Here is a 22,862-nt window from a genome sequence, read left to right as displayed (position 1 = left end):
TTCCATGGGTTTTACAGCAGAGTAATGTTGCAGAAGTCCATAGAGTGACGATGGTAAAGAATGGGACAGGGCAGAGGATCAGGTTCTGCTCTTTTCCCTCCCAGCATAGAAACCTGCTGAAAAATTACAAAAAGTAGGAGAATCTAAAGAAGCGATGTTGGCTAAGTCCAGATGCAGAAACAAAGCCTTTAGCCACTGCTGGGAGCCAGAAGCGCCATGTATGCCAGCAGAGCTTGAGTCCTTGGCCCCTCTCATGGAAATGAGCCATGTTCCCTGACCGCCTGGGGAACACACTATAGCCCACACTACTCCCCTTAACCACAGGGGAGTTGCTGCACTGGCTGAAGGTCTCTCTCTCCTTCTCCACCATCTGCCAGGGGTGCCTGCCAGGACACATACTCCTAAGAAACTGTATTTCATTTGGTCAAACCAAGGAAAAGGAGGCTGACATAACCAGCCATCCAGTGATCCTGACATAGTTTCTTGGGATAACTTTTCAGATTTGGAAAAAATCAAAATATAAAGATGGCATTCAGACAAAGATAATCTTTCTAGTTGCAATAGAAAAGTCTCTTAACTACAAAATTGCCTTGTCTGACACTTCCTTAATTGAAGACAATTATAAGAAGTTGCTAAACTGACGTGTGAAGCCAGACAGCTGAAATAAGAACAGCTTCCACTCTAAATGCAGCCATATGTCTCTGTCCCGAGCACTCCTGCAACACCTGGGCAGCCAGGTGTCACAATTACTTCTTGTATCTGTTAAAAGACAACAGGAAAAAAAAAGGAGCTTAAAAAAAAAAAAAAAAAAAAAAAAAGCCAGAGAAGTATGAATAGCATGATTAAAAGAAATATTAGGCTACACAGAAAATAAGCAGCAGCTTCAACCAAAGAAGTGAGTTTGTTTCCATCTGTATTGAGTTTTTTCCATTCTTTGTAAATAAATAGGAATGCATCAAGGAAATAATTCATATCAGTAGTGTTCAGTACTCTTTGAAATCAGAATTAATTTTTCATGATCCACTGAAATTGATCAAACCAGCAATTGCAAATTCTAGATTTTTTTTTAAATTAGAAAATTGAATTTTAGAAAAAAGAGTAATGAAAACTTTAAGACTTTCTACCTGCAATAACTATTGCTCTCTCCCATGCCTGGATAGAGTCCAACATGCAGATACTTTTTATGTTGCACCCACCTGAGAGGAAGGTGGAGCTGGGAGCCAAGTTGAGCAACCAAGGCATCCACTCAACCTGTGGGTTGATGAAGAAAGGGATGGTTTAAAAACTATGATCTACTGTCTCTGATTACTGAAAATAATATTTGTTGACCATATTGAGATAGACAGCAATTGAAATGGTGCTGGTAGTGAGGAACTGGACCTGTGAAAGGTCTGGCAGGTTGGGAGCTTTGCTTGTTGGTGTCATGGGAATGGCAATATGATTATAACGGTTTGCCTTTGACTACAAAGGCAGCATTTGCCTTTTGATAGTCAGTGGAGCCTCAGATGTGTTGGTTGGCTGAGTTGGAACATGTTCAGACGAGAAGGGATGAGGATGCTTTTATACAGCACTTGTGAGTTGGTTCGTTTAGAAATTTTTCATTTTTTGAAGATATGTGTACCACTGCTCCAGCGATGTTATGAAAGCAGTGTAAATAAACACAATTGTACCCAATGAGGTCTCCAAATGTATTACAGAGATTTAAGGGAATACTGTGTTCAATGATTTGTGTTACAATAGGGTGCCCTCTAGGAACGGGAGCTTTGAGGACAAGCTCTCCCTAAAATGATACTTACTTTGGTAGATCAAGGAGGGATGGTGTTTAACACTCAATGGCAGTGTTAAAAAGTGCCATTTAATTTTGGCTTCATAAGAGTTCCTTTGTGATTCTAGTAACAGAGATGTTTTGGGCTGCTGAATTTCTAGTGAAGCAAACCCACGATTTTTTAATTAAAAAAAATCTGATATGATTCTAGCAAATTACGTTTTCTAATCTCAGTGTAATCTGGCAGTCAGCAGCATGCACATTCACTACCCTCTCTTCTTTCATTTTTCTTTTGTCCTTCCCATTCACCTCCTCTGTTAGTCTTTTCATCATCCCCACCATTGTGTTTCCCGTTTTAGCTCTAGTTCCCACACCATAGCATCATCCAAGCTATGCAAGAGACAAGGTGAAACTCCTTGTGATTTTGCCATCACCCATTTTCCCCTTCTTCCACCCACCTCTTGCTTTGTGTGTCCTGTCTTTACCCAGGCACCGCTCTCAAGGGGAAAGGAGCAGCTCTGCCTGGCAGCTGAGCACCTCTGCAGGCACCAGGTGAGTCCGAACCACCTTTGCTAACAACAGAAGCACACAGAAATGTAGCTTTCCATAGGTATTTGCACTCCACCATCTCTGAGCTCCTGGCTGGCTGCTGGGGTGTGAGAAGGACCCACGCAGCACCCCTTCTCCCACCTTGCCATCCCTGCCAGGAGCCAGCCCACTGGAGGAAAGCGATGCTGATATGTGTTGCCATAGTAGCAGCAGCAGAAGATACAGCTGGCCGCCTTCGCTGCAAGAGCAGGAGCTGGAAAATAGTCATTAATTTCGTTTAACAGGCTTTAGAAATCTGCAGGAAGGATCTTGCACTGAAAGAAGCATTATGAAACATTTCTACTTACACATTCTTCCCTTTGTCCAGCCACCAACTCTAAAATGACTGGGAGAAAGAGTACGTTACCAAACACACCCAGTATGAACACTGTGCTCTGCCTTGGGCAGCCAGTTTGGTTGTTTCGCTGGAGCATCGCCTTCATGGCAAAGTAGTGGCAGAGGGAAAGGTAATTTTTCAGGTGGCAAGTGTCAGTCCCGTGGACAGCAGAGAGGTGAGAGGAGGCATTTTCAGTGGCTTGAGTTTCCAACCAAGCAGATAAGCTGTTACATTTTGCCCTCTGCTCTTCAGGACGTATGGCGGTTCCCTGGTTTATAATACATCCCAGCAGCCAGGATCTGATTAGATAGCCTGAGTGTTGTCAGTCACCAGTGGAAGCACATTTTCTACAAAGCCCCTGCCTGTCACCCTTCAAAACAGCCGAGTCTGAAAGGATCCTGGAGTTTGAAATGCCTTCACAGACAGTGAGCAGGTGTCAGCAGCAGATGGGAGCTTGACTGGGGGAATCCAACTCTCACAGCCCGTTCCTTTTACCAGCAACATTGCCTCTCCCTCCTGTAGGATCAGCCTCAGCAAAACAGGCAGGGAGAGAGGTAGGAGATGGTGAAGCAAGAAAGCAGCCTATTGTGCCCACATCCCTGGCTTTTCAGCCAAAAGCTGGTGGTCAAGCTTTTGCAGGTCCGGGTGCATTCTGACTGTGTGGAACACCACAGCAGGCTTGTAAAGTGAATGGGGGAAAATCAGAAAAAAAAAATTGCCATCTAAACTGATACAAGGTAAAGAAAAAGTAATTACTGTGAAATCACAGCACAAAGATGATTATGCTTTCATTATTTGCATGTTTTATAATTATTAGTATAATTCCAAACAAACGGTAGCTACAAATACAAACCCACAATTTTGGTGTAAGGAATTGGAAGGCATTGCACTGTTTAATGGCTAATACCTTGCTGTCTTTGTAATTAACGGCTCAGTTTTATCTTAAAATTAAGAAATTGGTCTTCAAGCTCATTAGAAAATCATGGGGCTGCTGAATGGCAGGAAAGAGAGCGGGGTTTGTTTCCCAAACACAGTGCTCCAACCTAGTGCACTCTATTCAGTTTGAGCTCATTTTCTTACCAAATACAGAAATAATTGGTGAGCTTTTTAAATGTGTTTTTTCTGTTGTATATTTTACCACAGTGGAAATGCCTACAGATATGGAGATGCAGCTGGTTACAAGAGCACCAGCCAAAAAAAAAGAACAGTGAGTTTCGGATACATTAGACTTACAACAAAATGTCTATCTGTGTGTTTAATTAGAACTGCTATATAAAATGTTCTGATTAAATACTGTTAACCCATCATCTTCTTCAAAATGATCTTTGCCTGTGTAATCTCACTAAAAGCTTACTTCCCCCACTCCCATTGCACCTGGTAGCTAAATATTTTTGTTGTCTTAATGTCAGCTCAAGTAATTTTATATGTGCTGAGAGCGGAAATCGTGGCTGACAGCCCACATTTTGAATATTAGGGGAGTTAGTGGGGCACAACTTTCCTTGTCTGAGGCCCACGGTAACAGACTGTCATGCTACTGAGCTGGTGTCTTCAACACACTTAGAGTTTATTGGCATGATAAGTGTTTAAATACTAGGAAATGATTAAGAAAAAAGAGGGCAACCCCAGCTCACCAAAAAGGGCAGATGTGAGACTAACCTGTGGCAGTTCTCCCATACGCGTGCTGTCACGGGATGGCTTGACAGCAGGGTTGTTGGAAGTCAGCCAGCAGACCATGAGCAACAAACTTAGATGGACCGAAGCGAGAGAAAAAGGAGAGACTGGATGTTTGTCTTATTTTTATGGAGCACTCGAGTGTGGTAGTGAGTGCTCTGAAGTGGATGTAATGACAGCTGATGAGGAACGTGCTGTCACTCGGACAGCAGAGCCAGCTATCTGCAGCCTTATTTAGAAGGATACAACTGTGACATGAGTGCTATAGAAAATATATGTGAAAGAGATGTATAGCATTAAATATTCACAGGTTTTGAAAAGAAATTCATGTACTGTTTAGGATTTAAATAATTACTCAGCCATTCTTGTTTCTTTCATCCACTCCTACTTTCTAAAAAACCAAAAGACAAGCATTCCTCTGAAGAAATACAGCTTATTAAAAAATCATGTTATACAATTTCAGGAAAGTACTTAATACCTTTAACAGAACCAACAAGATAATTGTGATTTCTTTTTTTTTAATTGTGCAAAATAAATTCTCATGCATTGAGAGCAAGAATGTACACCATTCTCCACCTGCCATTTATCTGAAGAGTGAACAAGACAGATTTCAGTACCCTTGGCTGGAATTCAGCAGATTCTATCTTTGGGAGCAAGAGATAAGGAAGAAATACCCCTATGAAATGGTATGTTCAAGTATTCGGTCATCAAGCAAGTTAGCTCTTGGCCTGTGAGATCTTTTTGTACCCTCTTTTTGGTCACAGGTTGCACTGCTTGCCAATGAGTACTACAGCCATTGTCAAGATATTTTACACATGGTGAGAAGAGGCGAGCTTGACAAGGTATGCCTTTGCTTTAATAACACTGATTCTGATTATAGCAAACAATTCTAAGGGCAAAAATTGTTTCTGTGTAGCTTATTTACTTGATGGTTTGATCTAAGGTAGATGACCATTTATAGGCAAAAGGAGCACTCAGTCAAATCATTTGGGAATTCTTAATAAAGACAACATGTTCCAAGCTTGTAGGCATACCTGGAACAATCCTGGCACATCAACAGATCTGAGGCCAGCAAAAAGCACAAGGCCACGGACACATATGTTTTATTATATCTGCATATCCAGGGCACAGTTCTTTTTTTCCTACACTGACTTGTGAGGTTCAGCTTGTTGCCCCAGGATGCTTCCGTGTACACCAGAGCCCAGCCAGGAAAGGATCAGGCAAAGAGCCCAGCTCCATGGTCATTGTTTTGCTTCTGTGCTTATGTGTGTAGTTTTACTGAATTACACTTCACATTTCACAAGTGTAAAATCGGTGAAAATTCACAGAGGACTTTATGCAACAGGTGAGAGACTGCATCATGTCATTCTGGAGGTCTCTGCAGCCTGAAAGGATAGCACTGATGTCCTTGCCAGATGTGTGCCAGCTGTTCAAAAGCTATGATAGGCAGCTATTCAAGGTACAGTAGACACACTTGTTTGTTGTAATTATGGAATTATGTGTATGTGTCTTTTTGAGGAGGAGGACCAGCTGTTCCTTGTGTGCTGTACAATGGGATTTTCGTTAGTACCTCAAATCTGTTCTTTGGCTTCTTCTGAGCCAGCACAGTATGGATTTTGAAAGAGCCAGTGGAATTAGAGACAACTTCCATTTTGCTGCTATATATTCCTTTGAAAGTCTCTAGTATCAATGGAATATGCTGTTATAAATGTGGTCCGTGGTTCTGGCATGAATCTATGTGACTGAAATTTCGACCGATAACTGTTTTCCAAATTACAAGTTATTTTTCCTTTGAGAACACTACTGCATTTCTCCATGATATTCCACATATAAATATACAGTTTTCCAAATAATTTTCTTCTTATTTACAGCAGGTCATTAAGTAGTGTCTACTAATTAATTCAGGAAACTATGTTTATTGTTAGGATCTTTTTCCTTCTGCTAATAAATGTAGCTTTGCTATTGCTTAATTGGAAGAAAAAAGCAGGCTGCTTTACGTTTGCATTTAAACTATCAATACAATTTTGTTTCATGCTGCTGCAAATATCTGTAGTATGCCAATCATGTGCAGGTCCATGAATTTGTATTCTAGGAAATCGAGAACATCCTACTACATGATTTCCTGGAGGATGTGCATGTGGAACACATTAAGTCAATCAGATTGTTCAGTAAAAATGTTGAACTTTGGCTGCTTAATGCTTTGCAAGAGTTTCCATTGTCACTCCAAACATCCAAGTCTACAGGTACATTTAAGTAACAGAGATTTTTCATAAAATAATCTTTGCTTAAACTTCAGAGAAGATTGTTTTACAAGACTTATAGAAATTATTTTAAAAACTTTATTAGCTGATGTAACTTTGATAGTAGTGAGGACAAGTTAGTTGGGACACAGTTAAAAATAAATACTCAGATAATGTGTGAGAATAAGTTTAAGTCAAAATTATTCCCAGTTCATGGTAAATTATAATACACTTGAATCTTTTTAAAGATCTGTCTCTTGCCATGATTGCTTTGGCTGTGTAGATGACTGAATAATATGCAATCTGCCCTCTGAAATTTAGATAATGTTCTGCCTCTTCACTTTGCAAGTGGTTTTATGCAGATAGAGAAATTAATTAATGGCTACAGCACAGTTCAATATAAAGGGAAAAAAAGCCATATCCCATAGGGAAACTATGACTCTGTCATTACAGGAGGATTTGGAAAAATCTGTACTACACAAAGGTGTGTATATATGTGTGTGTAAATATGTATGCACATACATACATATATTTATATATGATGCTGAAGATTCTGACTGAAACATAATGTTGCTCAGTTGCTCACTGAGTGAAGATAACTCCTCAGTGGCAAAGGAGGGCTCTCATGTTGATGAAAGATTGTATTAGCGTTCATATGCTCAAGGAAGACTTACAGACAGTCTTAATTCTGGCATTTCTTACATTTGAATGCTTAACAGAGCAAACTCAGTAATGTGTTTTTGACATGTGTGTGCATGGAAGTATATGTAATTAATCAGCTGCAGCCCTTTGTATATACAACCTGGTCTTTCTGGTTTCTACAAACTTCAGAGAAACAGAAATTTTCACTTGAAAACTATTGCCTGTCTACAGAAGTTTGTAAGTTGCTTTATATTAGATTTTCCTGCAACTAAGAATTAGTTATTTTATATTTTACTCTTAAAAAGGATATTCTTGGGCCATGCTTGTCATAATTACAACACAATATAAACAGGAGAAAATAGAATCAAAGAAACCAACTGCTATAATAGTGCTGCAAAGTTATAGATGGAAATGTAAAACCTCTAAACAAAGTATAGGAGATTTAGAATTAACATTGACTTAATTCATCTTCATACATGTAAAAGAGTACTAGTCTTAATTAACAAGTATTTAATGTAAAAAAAAATATTGGAAGTATTTTTCCTTTGTGTCATGGGTTAATAGATTTGCAGTGAAGGGAGAGTGGTGACTAGGGCAATTTCTGCTTGCAAGCTCTGAACTGCGAGGGTCCCCAGCCCATAACGCTGGCTCGGTGGCCCTGCTGTCCCCTCCATTAGCCTGTTGCTCCCCTAGGGATCTACTTTCTAACTTAAAAGACCTGTCTTCATTAACGTCTTTTAGACTGTAAAATATTAATGATATGAAACATCTGCCTCTTCTTCTTTAACAGAAGTTACAGTGTTTATTAAAAGACTCGGCAGAAAGACAGACCTCTCTAACATGGCCAAGGTATGTTCTGGAATCCGTGAAACAACAACTATGGGCATCTCATTCCCTCAAGGAGTTATGAACCATTCCCTCAATGGACTATTTATGAGATGCTCCATTGTAGGACAACAGCAGCAGAACAGGTGTTCTTAGCTGTATATTGACCATGGTCAAAATCATGTTCACCCTCCTACCTATCTCTTCCCACGCCGTAAGTATGCTGAGGGGGCCTTTTCCTCCCTCTAGATTCTGTGAAAGCATCTAAGATATGGTTAATGGTCCCCCATGGAGACGAAAGCACAGTAGCTGGAAGGGTCAGATGACAGTTTCCAGTACCTTCGCCCAGCCTTGCAAAAGTCAGTCAGATAGCACATGTTGGAGTCATTCTAAAATTGTTTTTTTGTAGCATCCTGACCACTCTGAGGAGTGCTACAGAAGCCTGCATGAAGGAAATCACTCATCTGCTGGCTGCAGAGAAGCTGCGTGGTGGGGGAGCAGGGTGTGAGGTCTGTAAGGGCACGAGACCCTCACCTTTTTCATGGATCCCAGGGATCCGCTGTCAAAATCTTCTCCATCCTCTGACCAGACAGTGTTGGAAGGAGTGCTGCAGGGAAGCAGCCTCTGAACTTTCCTCCTCAGAATCATCACTCAGACTGGCTTTTCTCCTTGGGAAGAATGAGACAAAAATCTCTCTAACAATTAATATCTCTGCCTGCTTTTTGCTCTACAGTATCATTCTCTGCAGCTACAGTGGCAAAGGAGATGTGTTCAGGAGCCGCATTCTTAACCCTTTGAACACCACAAAGGAAATTGTTTCATTACCCTGTATTTATTCAGTGCTATTACTATGAGGGGCTGTACCCTCCCTGCAGCCTTCCTTCCATTGGTGTCCTTTGATACTTTCAAAACCTTGGCTTTTGAGGTGGTCTGGGCCATGACAGACCATGAGTAGGGAAGTAAGCAGAAGAGAGCAGGTGGTATATTGTCTCTTCTTCTTCAAACAGCAGCACAAGATTCTCCCAACGTGCTGCCTGGCTTAAATCACTAGACTGTGTCCCCACAATAAAGGGGAGGAAGGAAGGGGACTGTGGCTTCATGAACTGCATGGCAGTCACATTCTTCCTTAACAAACATAGCTTCTCTTTGTGGGAAAACTCATTACCAGCAACACACAAAAGACACACCTCTCTTTAAAAAAGGTTTTAAAAATCTTTATAATGCACAAACATGCATAGGTGCGCTACCACAGGCAAAAGGTTGACTTTTGTGAGGTGCTGAGCTCTCACAGTTCCCATTTACTGCAGCAGCCCTTGGAGATACTAAATATTTGAAAAGCTCAGCTTCATGTGCTTCTAAACAGTGCTTATGATCCAGAAAGACTGCAAGTGCCAGCTATTCCCAGTCATTTGCATTTGATTTGCATACTCAGACTTTATATGATTCTTGTTGTGCTTGAGCCATGATGTCAAGGGGCTGGTTGCAGCTTTTTGCTTCTTCCCTGCCTAGTCCTGATGTGCGGAAAAGCTGCAGAGAGTCAACACTGAATTCACATCCTCAAGATTTCAGGCAAGAGAATTTCAGTCTAGTTGAGGGGAATTGTTTAGTGGCAGCCTCTGGGTGCTCTACATCTCCTTTACACCATTTAACTGGCACAAAGTGAACCTTGCAGACCTCAGGGTCTGCAAGGGTCAGATCTATGCTTACAGCCCAGCACATTCTGAGCCTGGTTCTTGTTCATGCTAACAAGCTCTTGGCACTGTTCTCACAAGTAAATGATGTTTGCACCTTCTCTAGAGCCTCTTTAAAATACAAGGTAAGGGCCAACGAATTCCAGTGTATGTGATGATTAGTCTCATCGCAATTTAAAAACAATAGTTTCAGTAAGTCTTGTAAATAACCAACCCCATAGTCTTTCAGCAGTCACATAGCCTCTATTACAACTTCTATTAGAGAGCTTGCCAAAGCCATGGATACTGGCCTCCAGCAAAACAGGGTAGGAAACACATACCGGCTAAACATTCTCTTGCAGATGCATCCTCCTGTCCAAGGCACACCTGAAAATGGTGAGCTGAATACCACGGGTGTTTAAAACTTTCAGCTTGTGAGAAAAATGCAGATACTTCATGGGGAGGTGGATGTCACTCAGAAAGGACTGCTGAGTGTTTTAGTCAGTCAGGCCCAATCCTAGGCTTGTGTGGACTCCTATCCTGTTTGCTTTGGTGGCCCTCATCAGATGCTCATGTGAAGTGGTTATGAATAGAGCAAATGATACCTCACTCCTCTTCCATTGTACTCTCCTGGCTTCCAGCAATCTGACATGAAAGTTGTATCCACATCTTGGTATTTAATAGCTTGATTTTGGCATCCACAACATCTTGGGGTAGTGAGTTCCAGGGTTTGATTATTTGTTGTGTGAAAAAACACTTTATTATTTTAAAATTTCTACCCTTCTTCACACAATTCTCCTTACAAACCTCCATCATATCCTTCCTCAGTTATTTCTGTCTGAAGCTGAAGTTTATCTTATTTTCTCACATAGGAGTCATTTGATATTTCTAATCATCCTTCTCAGTTTTCTCTGCCTAAAACACACCTGATGCTGATGGTCAAAGCAGGAGAGAGTGCTCTTGATGAGAAGTTCTATGGAGGAGCTGAACAGCCACAGCCTCTGAACAGTGTAACTTTGCAATAATTTAGCCACCTGGAGAGAAAATAGGAACCAATTGTGGCAGGGTCAGCATTCAAGAGGAAAAAAAGTAACATTCCCATCATGGGTAGATAAAGCAGGTTGACAGCTGCTACTACCTGGACATGCAAAAGTAATTAGAGCAGAAAAAGGTGCAAATTCCCTGTGAGAAAGCAATGTGAATACGATGCTTGTCATTCCCTGGGGCTGATTCCTGCCTCTGGTAAGCTGTATTTAAGTGTTGCCAAAGCTGCCTTTCAGTCATTTAGAAAATTATATTTCATGCAGCAAAGTGCAACGGCTAAAGGGACCAGTCTAAAACACTGGGGCATGGAGTGAGTGGGGTGCTAGCAGTGTACTGGAGACACTGCTCCTGGTACTTCACAGCCTTTGGGTCGTGTGTTCCTCTTGCAAGTAGCAGCTCTTCTTCAGACACTAGAAACTCCCAGTAAAATCAGAAAAAAGACTGTCTTTAACTTAGCCAAAGGGGATTATTGAGCAAGAATCAGAGTGCTTTGGTAGTTCAGTACAGCTAGCAGAATGATGAAAAAGATAAATTGCTAGATTGGTAATTATGTTTGCCAGCAAATGGTCAGGAGCATTCACTGCTGCTTGTGGAGTCACGGTAAGCACCTGGTGAATGAGATGCGTTAAAACTTTTATGAATCCTGAAGTTTTTCTGAATATTACAACAAATATTTTTCCTCTGTAAGGCCCAACTGGACATGGATTATTCCTATAAAAGCCCAAAATTAAGGCTTTAGGATCTTACTGATGCCAGTGTGGAAGTGAGAGACTAAATGTATGGACTAACAAATTTTAATGGATTCAGGTTTAATTTCCTTCACCGTTTTCATTCTTTCATCGAGAATCTGAAGCAATACTGTGTTATATTAGCAATTAATTAAAAAAAAAAAAGAAGAGATGAGGATCAAATGTTAGGCTGAAAATTGTTTGCAATATCTATGTAAGTAATACTTTTTAGGACAAATATGAAGCCAGATTCATTCACAAATGACTCATAAGCAGATAAATGGGATAAAATCCCAACTAGTATTATTTTAACTAATTACCATAGTTCTAATGTTATTTTTACCTTCTCAAAGGTTTGGGCAAATTCTGAAAACTTGCCTTTGAATTTAATTGAAACATGTACTAAAACCAGGTAACATCAAGAGAAAGTCAGCCCTGATACACCATTCCATGTTTTAGACAAAATACCATTATTTGGCGTAACTATAAAAACTCTAGGCAAAAGCGATTGCCCAGGCAATTGCACAAATACTTCAAGTATGTCAGCCTTGTCTGCTTCATCACAGACAACAACACAGAGTGTCATTGAAAAGAGTATCTGCCAGAACAAAAATCTCTTGAAGGCAACTTAAGATTTATCTCCTTTGATTCCACCCCCCCTCTCCACCCTCTCAATTTAGAGACTGGTTATATAAAGTCTAGTATTGAATAAGGGAAGCTTTTTGACTGAGTTAAGGGCTTGAGAAAATGAAAGGCACTAACTGTTTTCTTATTCTGTATAGACAATGAGAGGAGTCTTGAACAGCAACAGCAAAGTCACTGTGCTGCTATCAGACTTGCATGCTGTCATCAATCAGGGATTTCTGGATGTGCCTGGAAACCTCTTTGAAGAGAACTTTAGGAATCCGGAGGAGCTGCCGAACAACATAGAACTGAAATGTAACATTTTTTTGCTGTATTTTGTCTATCCACTGAAGCCCCTGCTTGTTATTGTTAAAGCTCCAGCATTTCCTCTTGTTTATTCATGGCATCTACCCTCACGGGAATTATAGTCTTGCTGTAACCTGAAGTACTGGCAAAGAGCCAATAAAAACGAGAATGCAGCAAGTAATATTATCCTTTTAACTTTAAAGGTTAAGAATGAAAGGCTTTCCATTCTGATTCTCTCTTAGAGCTTTCTGTGGCAGCAGCAGTGGGGTTTGTGTTACTAACTGCTGTATCTTCTAGAAGAAGGTTGACAAAGAGGGATATTAATTTTTTATCATTTTCTTTGGCAAAAAGAAGTTCCTAAGAGTTGCATTTCACATTTTCCTCTGTTGTTAATTGAAGTACACAAAATCATTTCTTGTGTCTGGATTTTAAAATATTGTATGCTGAACTGGACGAAGACTACTGGCCTTTCAGCTTTCGTGGCCTTTCCCTGTGTTGCAGCCTGTGGGATCGATGTGCTGCTGTAAACAACACAATACACAGTTTGTATGCAGCCATGACAAAATGCATTTGCCAGCTCAATGAAAAAAGATGGGAACATAATGGCAAGTTAATTTTTAGATTAATGGGCTGCCATTTAAATTATTAGCAAGAGATGGGCACGTTGGATGAGGTTGTGCATAGAACTGGCAGGGGGAAACCTCGGCTCTTTGTTCCTGGCCTGCCACCGACTGACTCACTGACAAGGGATGTGCCACAACTTTTCCGTGACTGCTTTCAGTAGGAATAATAATTTGCCTTCTTCACAGAACCATCAGGAGAACCATTTAAATATTTATATACGGCTTAAAATCAAAAACACTGCACAGAATGCTTTTATTACATTTGCTCGTTATATTAATGATGGTCATATTCTTTGCAAGGGGAATTTATTGCATTCTCTGGTTTTGTTGCTTTTCCAAATTGTTATTTATAATAAGCAAGGTTTCACAGAGCCTATCCATATGCCTTTTTGAAGGAAGACATCTCAGTTAGAAGAGTATAAAGTCAGAGAAGTGCAATAATGCTGTAACGTCTGGCACTGGGTGGAACAGCTGCATTGGTATTTGGCAATATAATTTATATTTCTGATGGTCTACAGAATATTCTGTATTTTCTGTTATTGTTTAAAAACTGTTTTCTCCCACTCAGCAGATGAAAAAGATTTTTTTTTTTTCTCAACCACATAAAACCCCAGATAAGTAAGTTGGTATTGTGTATAACCACATTCCAGCTTTTGTATTTGAAGTATTTATTCTTGCCTTGATGACAAGGTCAGTGCAGATATGGTGGAAATTGACATAAATATGAATTCTGACTGATTTCAAAGTAGAGTACTATTCCTCATGAAAGGAACAGTATGATTATATTAATCATAATGCTATAAACAGGTGTCTTAATATATTTTAAGATAAAGACAAAAGGAAAAAAGCTAAAAACTGAAGAAACAAACCAAAAAGCAAGTCAGGCACTTCAAGTAATCACCTCCTTTCTATATTTCATAGGTTTGAAGGACTTAATGGCTTTGCTGGCGTCTTCCACAGATATCCGGGTTCTTCTGAACTGTATGGCTTCAAATCTTCAAGCTTTTGTCATTCAGGTATAAAGTTAATTTAATAATTTCAGAAAAGAAGGAGTGATCACATCATTTATCCTGCTACATGCTGACTGTCACTTGTCTGCAGGAGCTACATTGTACACTAGCAACGTGACCAGACTGCAGATTTGCATAAATAAAATTTATGCATGTTGCAGAAAAAGGGGAAATTAATTGTCATACGAAAATTCCATCTGTGCAAACAACTACAAGCATATTTACGCGCATATATATATATCCACTCGGGTGGTTTCAGTATCTGCTCTCATTTTGTAGACACATATTGTAACAGTCCCTAATAAAACAAACTTCAGAAGAAAAAGGTTAGTAAAAATGAAAAGAACACATCATAATTCCCGAAATCATTGATTCATGAACCTGTTGACTTTAGCAGATGGTAGGAGAGTGATGATTTCTCTATTACTCTCTTCTCTAGCTCTTGTGAAAGATTCAAGTACGATCACGCTCACACATGCACCTTCCCATGGGTTACCAACTCTACCACCCCCATTCCTTCACTGATTCAGAACTAGCAGTAGCTTGACCGCACCACTGCATTTGGTTTGCTGCCAGACCAATTAATTTGGGTCTAGGTAGTGGTCAAAATCTTTCCCCCTCCCCCCCCTTTCTGAAGAAGCGGGGTAAACTGTACTTCTGTAGTTTGTTTTTTTAGGTTTTTTGGTTTTCTTTTTAAATTAAGAATAGTACTTTGCAATGCTTTCATCTCACAGAACCCTCAGCTACCTCATGGAATGGTATAGAGATGGAACAGGAATTTTCCTGGGCGTTCCCAGTTATAGGGCATAAGGCAATAGAGACAAGTTGCAGCAAAGAAAATTTACAAGAAATAAAAAGAAAAAAATAACTGCCATGAGAGTAGTTAAGCATGGGAAGAGGTTACCCGGAAAGGCTGTGGAATCTCCATCCTGAAGGTATACAAAACTTGGTTGGACAAGGCCTGTACTAAGCTGGCCGTGCTTTGAGCAAGAGATTGGATTAGATGATATCCAAAGATCCCTTTCAACATAAATTATTTTAGGATTCTAAAAAAAAAAAAAAAAAACAACCCTGCTTGTTCCACCTTTGTATGCAGTTTGTACAGGGAAATACTCTGCAACACAATAAGGAATTATTTGAGACAACTTTATCATAAAGCAATATTTTGTCTGCCTGCAGCCAAGCAGCAGTAAAGAAGAACTGAGAAAACTGGCATCAGATTTTCAGTTGAGATGGAACTTCCTGTTGAGTGCAGTAAGCAAGGCTATGACCCTCAACTACGCAGGCAGTTTTGGTGAGTAGGATCTTTGTGACTCTCATCTGATATGCCCCTTTCTGCGCTGAAATGGCAGAGGCACCAGGTCATTTTAACTGATGTAAATTCATGCTGCAGTCAATAAAGGCATCACTTCTTCCCACTCACTTCCTTGCAGCCAGCAGCACCATTCACCAGGTGATGTAGCTCACCAGGTCAGGGAAATTAAACGGTTCATTTTCAACCAGATTTGTTTTCTGACCCAAACTCTAGGATGAGCAGAAGAGAGGAAAGGAGGAGCATGCAGCTGGAGACGGAGGGAAGGGCAGGACTCCCTTTTTCTGCAGAAATCATCATTTGTCTGTGGAAATATGGGGAACAGCAGCCAGAGGTGTGAGCCTCTGCTCTCCCTCCCTACAAGAGCTGCACAACCCAGCAGAAGGGTGATGGAGAGCTGGGGCCACTAATATCCCAAACCGTAAAAACTCCAGATCTCTCAAGTGATAGCTCCCAGTCCTTCAGGTTCTTTCTGTGTAATACAGCCAGAGCAGAGCCACTGTGATATCTACTTGCCAAAAAGGCAGTTAGTTCCTCAGACAACAGCTATATGCTCCTTTTCCTTACGCCTTCCACTGACGTAAGAGCTTGCCTAGCGAGCAGCAAGCCTGTTTAAGGCGTTAAACTGACTGAAAACTAACCACTCCATTAGCTGGGTTAGTTTTCTCTCTCTGTTTTAGGGCTCTGAGCAGTCAAGCAGCAAATCCATCCCACTCCAGTATAAGACAAGAAAAGCGAAGGGACCTTGCAGTCGCATTCACTGGAAGTGGCTTCAAATGGAACAACCACTTCTTGAATCAGTTCAGTCTCTTCCATTTCTATATTGCACCAACCTACCTCCCTTTCTCTTCATTTGTAAAACCTTTCAGAGGTTATTATTATATCTCTAATGTCTCTATTATATGACATATTATATTAATATGTCTCTATTATTCAGTCTGCAGAAATGCACTGTCTCCTGTGAGTAGCATCTGATCCCAAACTGTATGAACCGCTTTTTAGATATTTCAAAGGAGCACCTTCATATTTTTTCCTCTTCTATTGGATGGGGCTTCACACAAATAGACAAAGAAAAGGTCATTATCTTCTTTGACATTCCCCTTCAAAACCATACCTTCATGTGCTTCCTACAAAGACGTAACAAAGGGGCACGTTCAGGTTGTTGCCTTTTGTATTCTTCAGTATTCTTCCCCTGCTAACACCTGTGTTTGTGCATATATATGTGCGCACCCCTTTTCCGCACCTACCTGCTACCTTTTGCCTTATATTTAGATCGCAAACTCTCTGGAGCGGGATCACAGTTTTGTTCTGCGTCTGCAGGGAACAGAACACAGTAGGGTCCCTTGTACATCAGCTGCTGCATGACAGTACTAATAAAATAATCATTCATTTCTCTCTCTCCAGAGGAGTTCTGCACAAAACTCTGCAAAGCTACATGCAATATTTTGGGCATTAAGGAAAATCAGGAATGAATTCCAAGAACAGGACTGGAAGCATCATGTTTACTGAAATTCCCCAGGATGATGAAATCCTCTTCCCTCTTTCCACCACAAGAAGAGTTTAATGAATTGCCTCCCTGTTCTGCAGTTGGTGGTGGCTGGGGTCACAAGTGATGGAGAGCATCCCTTCCTCTGCTGAGCCTTCCTTAAACTAGTTACAAATTTTATTTTCAGCCCACTTATGACACTCTTCCTACTATACCTCAGTAACACTAAGATTAGATTTATTCTTACATATGAGAGGGTTTAAAAATATCTTTTAATCTTTCTCTGTGATGCTCCAGTTAATTTGATCATTATTCTTTCTTAATACCCTTGTTTTTTTTAAGATGCTGGGCTATATGACCTATCAATGTCCCTTTTTCCCCATGTTTCTATTCCAGTCGGATTTGAGTTTTAGTGGACAAGGCTGAAGCCGTTATGTTAAACAAGCCACCTGGTGTAAAAGTTCTGGACTCAGGGTCACTGCTTTTTGAAAATTCCTTAAATCTCATAATTTCTTGCAGGAGCAGAGGGCACCCTGCAAATCGAAATATGTAGCATCCACACTGAGAAAATGCACGTACTTAGGGAAATGTATGATTGTCATATTACTGCAGTGTGCCTCCCCCAAAATAAACCACATACCAGTAACCAAACACAAACCTACTTCTGCCTGGGGCTCTTGCCTTGGATCTTGGCACATGTGGCACACATAATATACTGGCATCACACCTCTGGATTTAGGATTGACTTTTACACTTCTCCAGCCCAGCCTCCACATGGGTGATGCACAAGCGTGGTTGGAGGAGCCATGCAGTTACCCCCAAAGTAAGGCACCAAGGAGCAAGTGGGCTACAGCAGTCAGGGCTAATGGGACCTCCACAGCTCCTTCAGCCACATCTCCTCTCCAGCAAATGGGCCTCTACATATCTCCATCGCAGAGCTTCACGTCAGCTGGTACACCTCTGTTTCTGTACCTGTGGCCCTTCTGAGGCATTCAGGGACGTACTGCTGAGCCACACTGGCTGGACAGTGACCTGTGCATTCCTCTTTTGCAGGCAAGCTGCTTCAACCTACTCCCTCTTCAAAACTGTGTCCTTCTGTACTATCTGAAGGGAGAACTGGAGTGGTACCTTTTGTTTCATGCTTACTCTCACTGAATATATTGAAAACACCTGTAAGATGGTTCGAAACAGTCATGGACTACTAGTGTCAGGTCTGAACAGTTTGAACACTCCAAGTATAAAAGTCCCTTTCCTTGTCCCATAGATAAACAGGTACTTCCACTTACCTTGCTATAATTCAACGATGGGCAAAAAGACAAACAGCAGAAGCAGCAGCTTCTCAGACACATATAACATCAAACGAGGCAGTATTTTTCATGTTTACAGGTGTATAAGCCTTGGTCATTCATATAAATTGTGGTATCTCCTTGTTGATGTCCATGTAAATATTTTCGTGGGATGCAGAGGTTATGAATTGCTTGATGAATTCCTATGCAGATTTATGGCATGGAAGAAGACCTACTCTTTACTGTAAGGGCTTTCAAACAAGGTATGATTCAAAATTCAATGGCCTCAATGAGTCTCTCTTGGCTTTTACCAGTTATGCCCCAAGCTGCAAGGTAGGCCATTTAATGTCATACATACAAGACACACAGACGTCTGATTGGGTTTGTTTGGGAAGAGGTGGAAAGATTTCTCTGTCTGAAGGTAGAACAAGGATGATATGTGGTTGTTGATAAGCCTTGTAGTAGCAGTGAACATAGGGGAAGAACTTGAACAGCAAAACAAATAAACACAAGTACACTTTCTCTCTAGCGAAAATAAGGGGAAAAGGCTTTTGCTTGTGTTTAAAACCTGCAGTTGGTGCCTATTTTGCCATGATATTTGGAAGTATGTAAGTACTATTTGATGAGTGCTAGTCTGCTACTTTGTCTAGCCCATTAATATGAAGAAGCACTTCAAAAAAGAACACACCATGAAGATAAGCAAATGAAGAGGCTGTTAAAATTATTTTTGTTTTTCTTTAAACCCAGGATCCTGGTATTTGCTTAATATGCTACTCATGGATTTCGTGGCTCACATTTTCCTGTCCTATATAGAGGAAGATGGAGATGAAAGTTTCTGGGTCTCAAAGCAAAATGAGTCCCCTGTTCTGTGGTTTTATGAGCCCAGCCATCTCTGGGGCTATTTTGCAGAGAAGCAACCTCAAGCCAGTGCTCCACAGACAGCTCTCTTTTTGATGCAGAGCCAGAATAACTTCGGATTAAGCAATGGTTTTCCAGAGTTTTGAGTTGCTCAGTGGACAAAGCCCCAGGCAGCAAGGTGAAATACATATTAACTTTAAAGAAAATTACCATTAAAAAAAAAAAAAAATTAATTGGGTAAATTGGGCGGGATTGGGAGGAGTGTGGTTGGTTGGGGGTTTTTATGAGTGTGAAGTAGAACTAATGAAATCTAGGTTTGCATGGAGCTGTGTCCAATGCCACCTAAACCTCAAGCCACAAAGCATCCTCCACATCTCACCCCACAACACTATCAAGGGATCGTAATGTCCACACCACTCACCTCCCCATCACCATAGTTTCCTGATTCTTTCCTTAGGTTTCCAGCAGACCTTTGGTGCTCCTTCAGATTCCCTGAGCATTGTCTAAGCAAGAGCAGCACTGCTCTAGTGGGTTGGGAGCAGCTTGTGGTCTAGCTGACAAACAGGCTGCATGTATCTACTGACCAGGAGAGTGCATGGTGTAGTCTCTTCTTGCTGCTGGAAGCAATGAGAGACTCTTTCCTCCACCTACCTGTTAGTTTTATCAAAAGATGCAGAAGTGTGAAATCATTAAGACCTTTCTGCACCACCAGACTTTCTTGCAGTCAGTCCACTGCTTCAGACTTATTAGCTTAAAGCATGACATACAGGTAGAAAACAAGATGGACTCTAACTCTTCCTAGGATACAAGGTTAAATACAAGGACATAAGGGAACATGGATCAAGCCTCTGTGCTTAACAAAAGTGATGAATTAGATATTCAGCTGTTTTCAGATTTCTTTTCCATGCAGTAACAGTACTCGTCTTAAATCTCAGAGAACACTGTGTTTTCCAGAAAACTGTGCTGGACAAATGTTAATGGCACCAAGACTTACAAAGATAATTACATTTTTGGGGTGATTCTGCTATAGTTATTTTACTGCCAAGATGTATTCAGATTCCATAAACTAGGACAAGGACTGGAAATGGACTGTTTTAAAAACATCTTTATTAGTTATAAAGACCCTTGGTGGACCCTTGTTTTTTAAAAAGATATGCTAAAACTAGTTCAGCAATGAAAACTGAAGGGGAGAAAGAAGGCACAAAGGGGACAAATCACGGATGATTTATACATGTGATGGACATGCTTGACAGCTTTTGTTATTTTTCAAACATAATATAATGACCCATCCTGCCATACCACCTTAATGTTAAAAACCAAACTGAGTTGGGTGCAGGCTACAAACAAGGAATCTCAAACACTGATGGTCAGAAATTAGGAGATAAACCAGTAGAAATCTTATTCAATATCTGCCCTGCTTTCTATGCTCTTTCACTGTGCTGCCTATATGGGCTCTTGTATGGCCCCCTATGCCCATCGCAATGCTCTACGCAGGTGTCAGCAGACAAGGGTTTGACCCAGGTTTTGTCTGTGTAAGTGATGTGCCTATAAAGATGACTATCAGTATTGCATAGTCTGTATATGATTTCATGAACAGAGCAAGGCTGATTAGAGTGAGGGACGAGGGGTGTCAGAGTAAGAGAGGAAGGGTATAAAACATGAAATGGGGAGCATGACGACTTGAGAGAAGGTATGGAGAAGGTAAAGAGACAGTGAAGAGAGCACAGAAAGAGCTTAGAGATGAACGATCCCAACAGCTGATAGATTCCACCAGTCCACGTGCAAGATGCTGATAATAGGATGAACACCAGATTCTAGTAAGAGCCTGCTGATGCTGTGGTTCAAGTGTTTGCAGCTTGTGAGGGAGCTGAAAAACTTGAACCCACAGCTCACAAGGATTTCAGGAGCTGTGACAGAGTGAGTGAGCACTTCTGCCTCCTTGTGTCCTTCAAACCGGTGGTAGCTCCCACCTCAACCATTGCAGGCTCCTCCTTTTTGGGTGTCAATACCAATCTCACAGATTGCTGGAAAACACAGCTGTCAAAAGCATCTCCATCACCCACCACTTTGTATCACCAGCTCTGTAGATCCTCTGAACAGATTCCCATTGCCTGAGGATTTGTGTTCTGTGGCTTTTGATCACCAAAAATCATCATCATGCTCCCAAGCAACCATCTGTCCTTACTGCCGACTAATCCCCCTTTGGCCACAACCCGTTCTGTGGGGTATCTAAGCCCTCAGCAGCCTTGGCGGCACCCACCAGCCACACTGCTGTTTCCTGGACCACATTTCTGCTGCCTGACATAGTGCCTTGTGCATCACAGGTACATTTCATAATTTTTCTTTTTAACTCCTTTACCTCATGCAGCCTCTGCAGCTCTCTGCGCCCCAGTGTCTTTCGTCAGTTCCCATCCTCCACTCCGTCCTCTGTCAACAACACCAACCTCCGTATCTTTTTCATCTTGTCCCACAAGGCATTTCTCTGCCTTCTGTACAGCCTGTTATGCTCAGGGGAAAAAAAAATCTGTTAATCGCACCTCCACCCTCATCTCATTGAAATTAGTGCTAAAAACTCAGTTTTGCTATGAAACCCTGGAAAAACGAGAGGGAGGACTGGTAACAGAAATCAGAAAAGAATCTCCCAACCTTGCCCTGATAGCAGCAGCATCAATATGTGTCTGTGGCTTAGCAGATCCCTTCATGATCTTTTAGTTGACACCTTCATTCTTCCTCGTCCTTCTCCATCTGTTTTTGGTCCTCCATTCCTAGTTCATGCTGAATATAAATTACACTCCTCAGCAGACAGACCATGTTTTTCCATTTATTTTGAACAGCACAGCACATTTCTGACTCTTCTTTTCTTATATACAATTTGAAGCATGAAAATAATTTTTAATAATCTTGAAAACGGAATACATTCCAAGTTGGGGACATGTCCCGAGGAAAACATTTTTATACGAAAAAATGTAGAGGGCGGGGAGTGAGACAATACAAGGTTTGAGCACGCTGGCTTAGCAGGGAGTGTGGCAGGTGAAATGCTACACAGCCAAACGCACGCAGCATGAACGAAGAGTTGCTGAAACCGGTGGCAGCAGCGGAGACGCTCTGAGTGAGCCGTAACCCATAAAAGTGCAGCTCAGAGAGCACTGGTCTGATCTTTATTCCTTATCGCAGAGCTTGCAGTTGCTTTCTCTCAGCACAAATAGCATTTTTTTCATCTAGAAAATCCCATTCTAGGCTTCCTCTCTTTGTTCACTTGTTACCAAATTAAAATCCTATTAAACTGCGCACCTGCAGTGGGTTTATCTGCAGAACACCGCGCTGTAGCTTTTAATCCAATTCCACACTTTTGTAACAGACAATACACTGCAAATCAGGGCACAGAGAGACTGAGGTTACGCTGTTCGTGGCTCTGTTGGCAGAGAGCAAATCAAACGTTTTGATTTGTTAAAAAGGGAGAAAAAAATAAGGACATAGGTAACTACTTCACTTAAAAGGAACGATAAGTGTTCATCTGAGTGGTCTGTGTAATCCAGGATACAGAGATCAAGTTAAACCATTAACTAAAATGGTCAAAAAATGAGAGTAAAATCTTGACCCTGCTTAGATTCAGGGGCAAAACTTCAGCTGATTTTAAGAAAGCCAGGATTTCAGCATAAAAAAGCAGTCCCCATTGGGAGAGAGACAGGCTGAGACTATTTGTTTTTAAAAATAACAGAAGGGCTTACAGCAGACATATAAAGTGTGAATGATGTATTAAAAAGTAGATGTGGCCTCCTATCAGACCTTTGCCACCCTATGAGGAAACCAAATGTGTATCTCCTCTTGTTGGGTTAATTGATGTAAA

General features: G+C 41.0%; 1 protein-coding gene across 1 annotated transcript in view; it reads left to right on the top strand.

The window, feature by feature from the left end:
* RFX8 (regulatory factor X8) overlaps positions 1 to 19,161 on the top strand; it is a 28,411-nt gene extending 9,250 nt beyond the window's left edge. The window contains exons 5-15 of the mRNA XM_029085698.1: positions 2,255 to 2,317; positions 3,834 to 3,897; positions 4,913 to 5,047; positions 5,126 to 5,203; positions 5,707 to 5,820; positions 6,454 to 6,604; positions 8,034 to 8,092; positions 12,293 to 12,449; positions 13,985 to 14,079; positions 15,253 to 15,367; positions 18,905 to 19,161. Coding sequence (XP_028941531.1) covers positions 2,255 to 2,317; positions 3,834 to 3,897; positions 4,913 to 5,047; positions 5,126 to 5,203; positions 5,707 to 5,820; positions 6,454 to 6,604; positions 8,034 to 8,092; positions 12,293 to 12,449; positions 13,985 to 14,079; positions 15,253 to 15,367; positions 18,905 to 19,161 — 1,288 coding nt within the window. The remainder of the gene's footprint in view (positions 1 to 2,254; positions 2,318 to 3,833; positions 3,898 to 4,912; positions 5,048 to 5,125; positions 5,204 to 5,706; positions 5,821 to 6,453; positions 6,605 to 8,033; positions 8,093 to 12,292; positions 12,450 to 13,984; positions 14,080 to 15,252; positions 15,368 to 18,904) is intronic.
* Positions 19,162 to 22,862: the final 3,701 nt, after the last annotated feature.

The sequence above is a fragment of the Antrostomus carolinensis genome, unplaced genomic scaffold (assembly GCF_000700745.2).
Source record: "Antrostomus carolinensis isolate BGI_N321 unplaced genomic scaffold, ASM70074v2 scaffold31066, whole genome shotgun sequence".
In the NCBI taxonomy this organism is placed as follows: Eukaryota; Metazoa; Chordata; class Aves; order Caprimulgiformes; family Caprimulgidae; genus Antrostomus; species Antrostomus carolinensis.
This window is presented reverse-complemented; position numbering and strand designations above follow the sequence as displayed.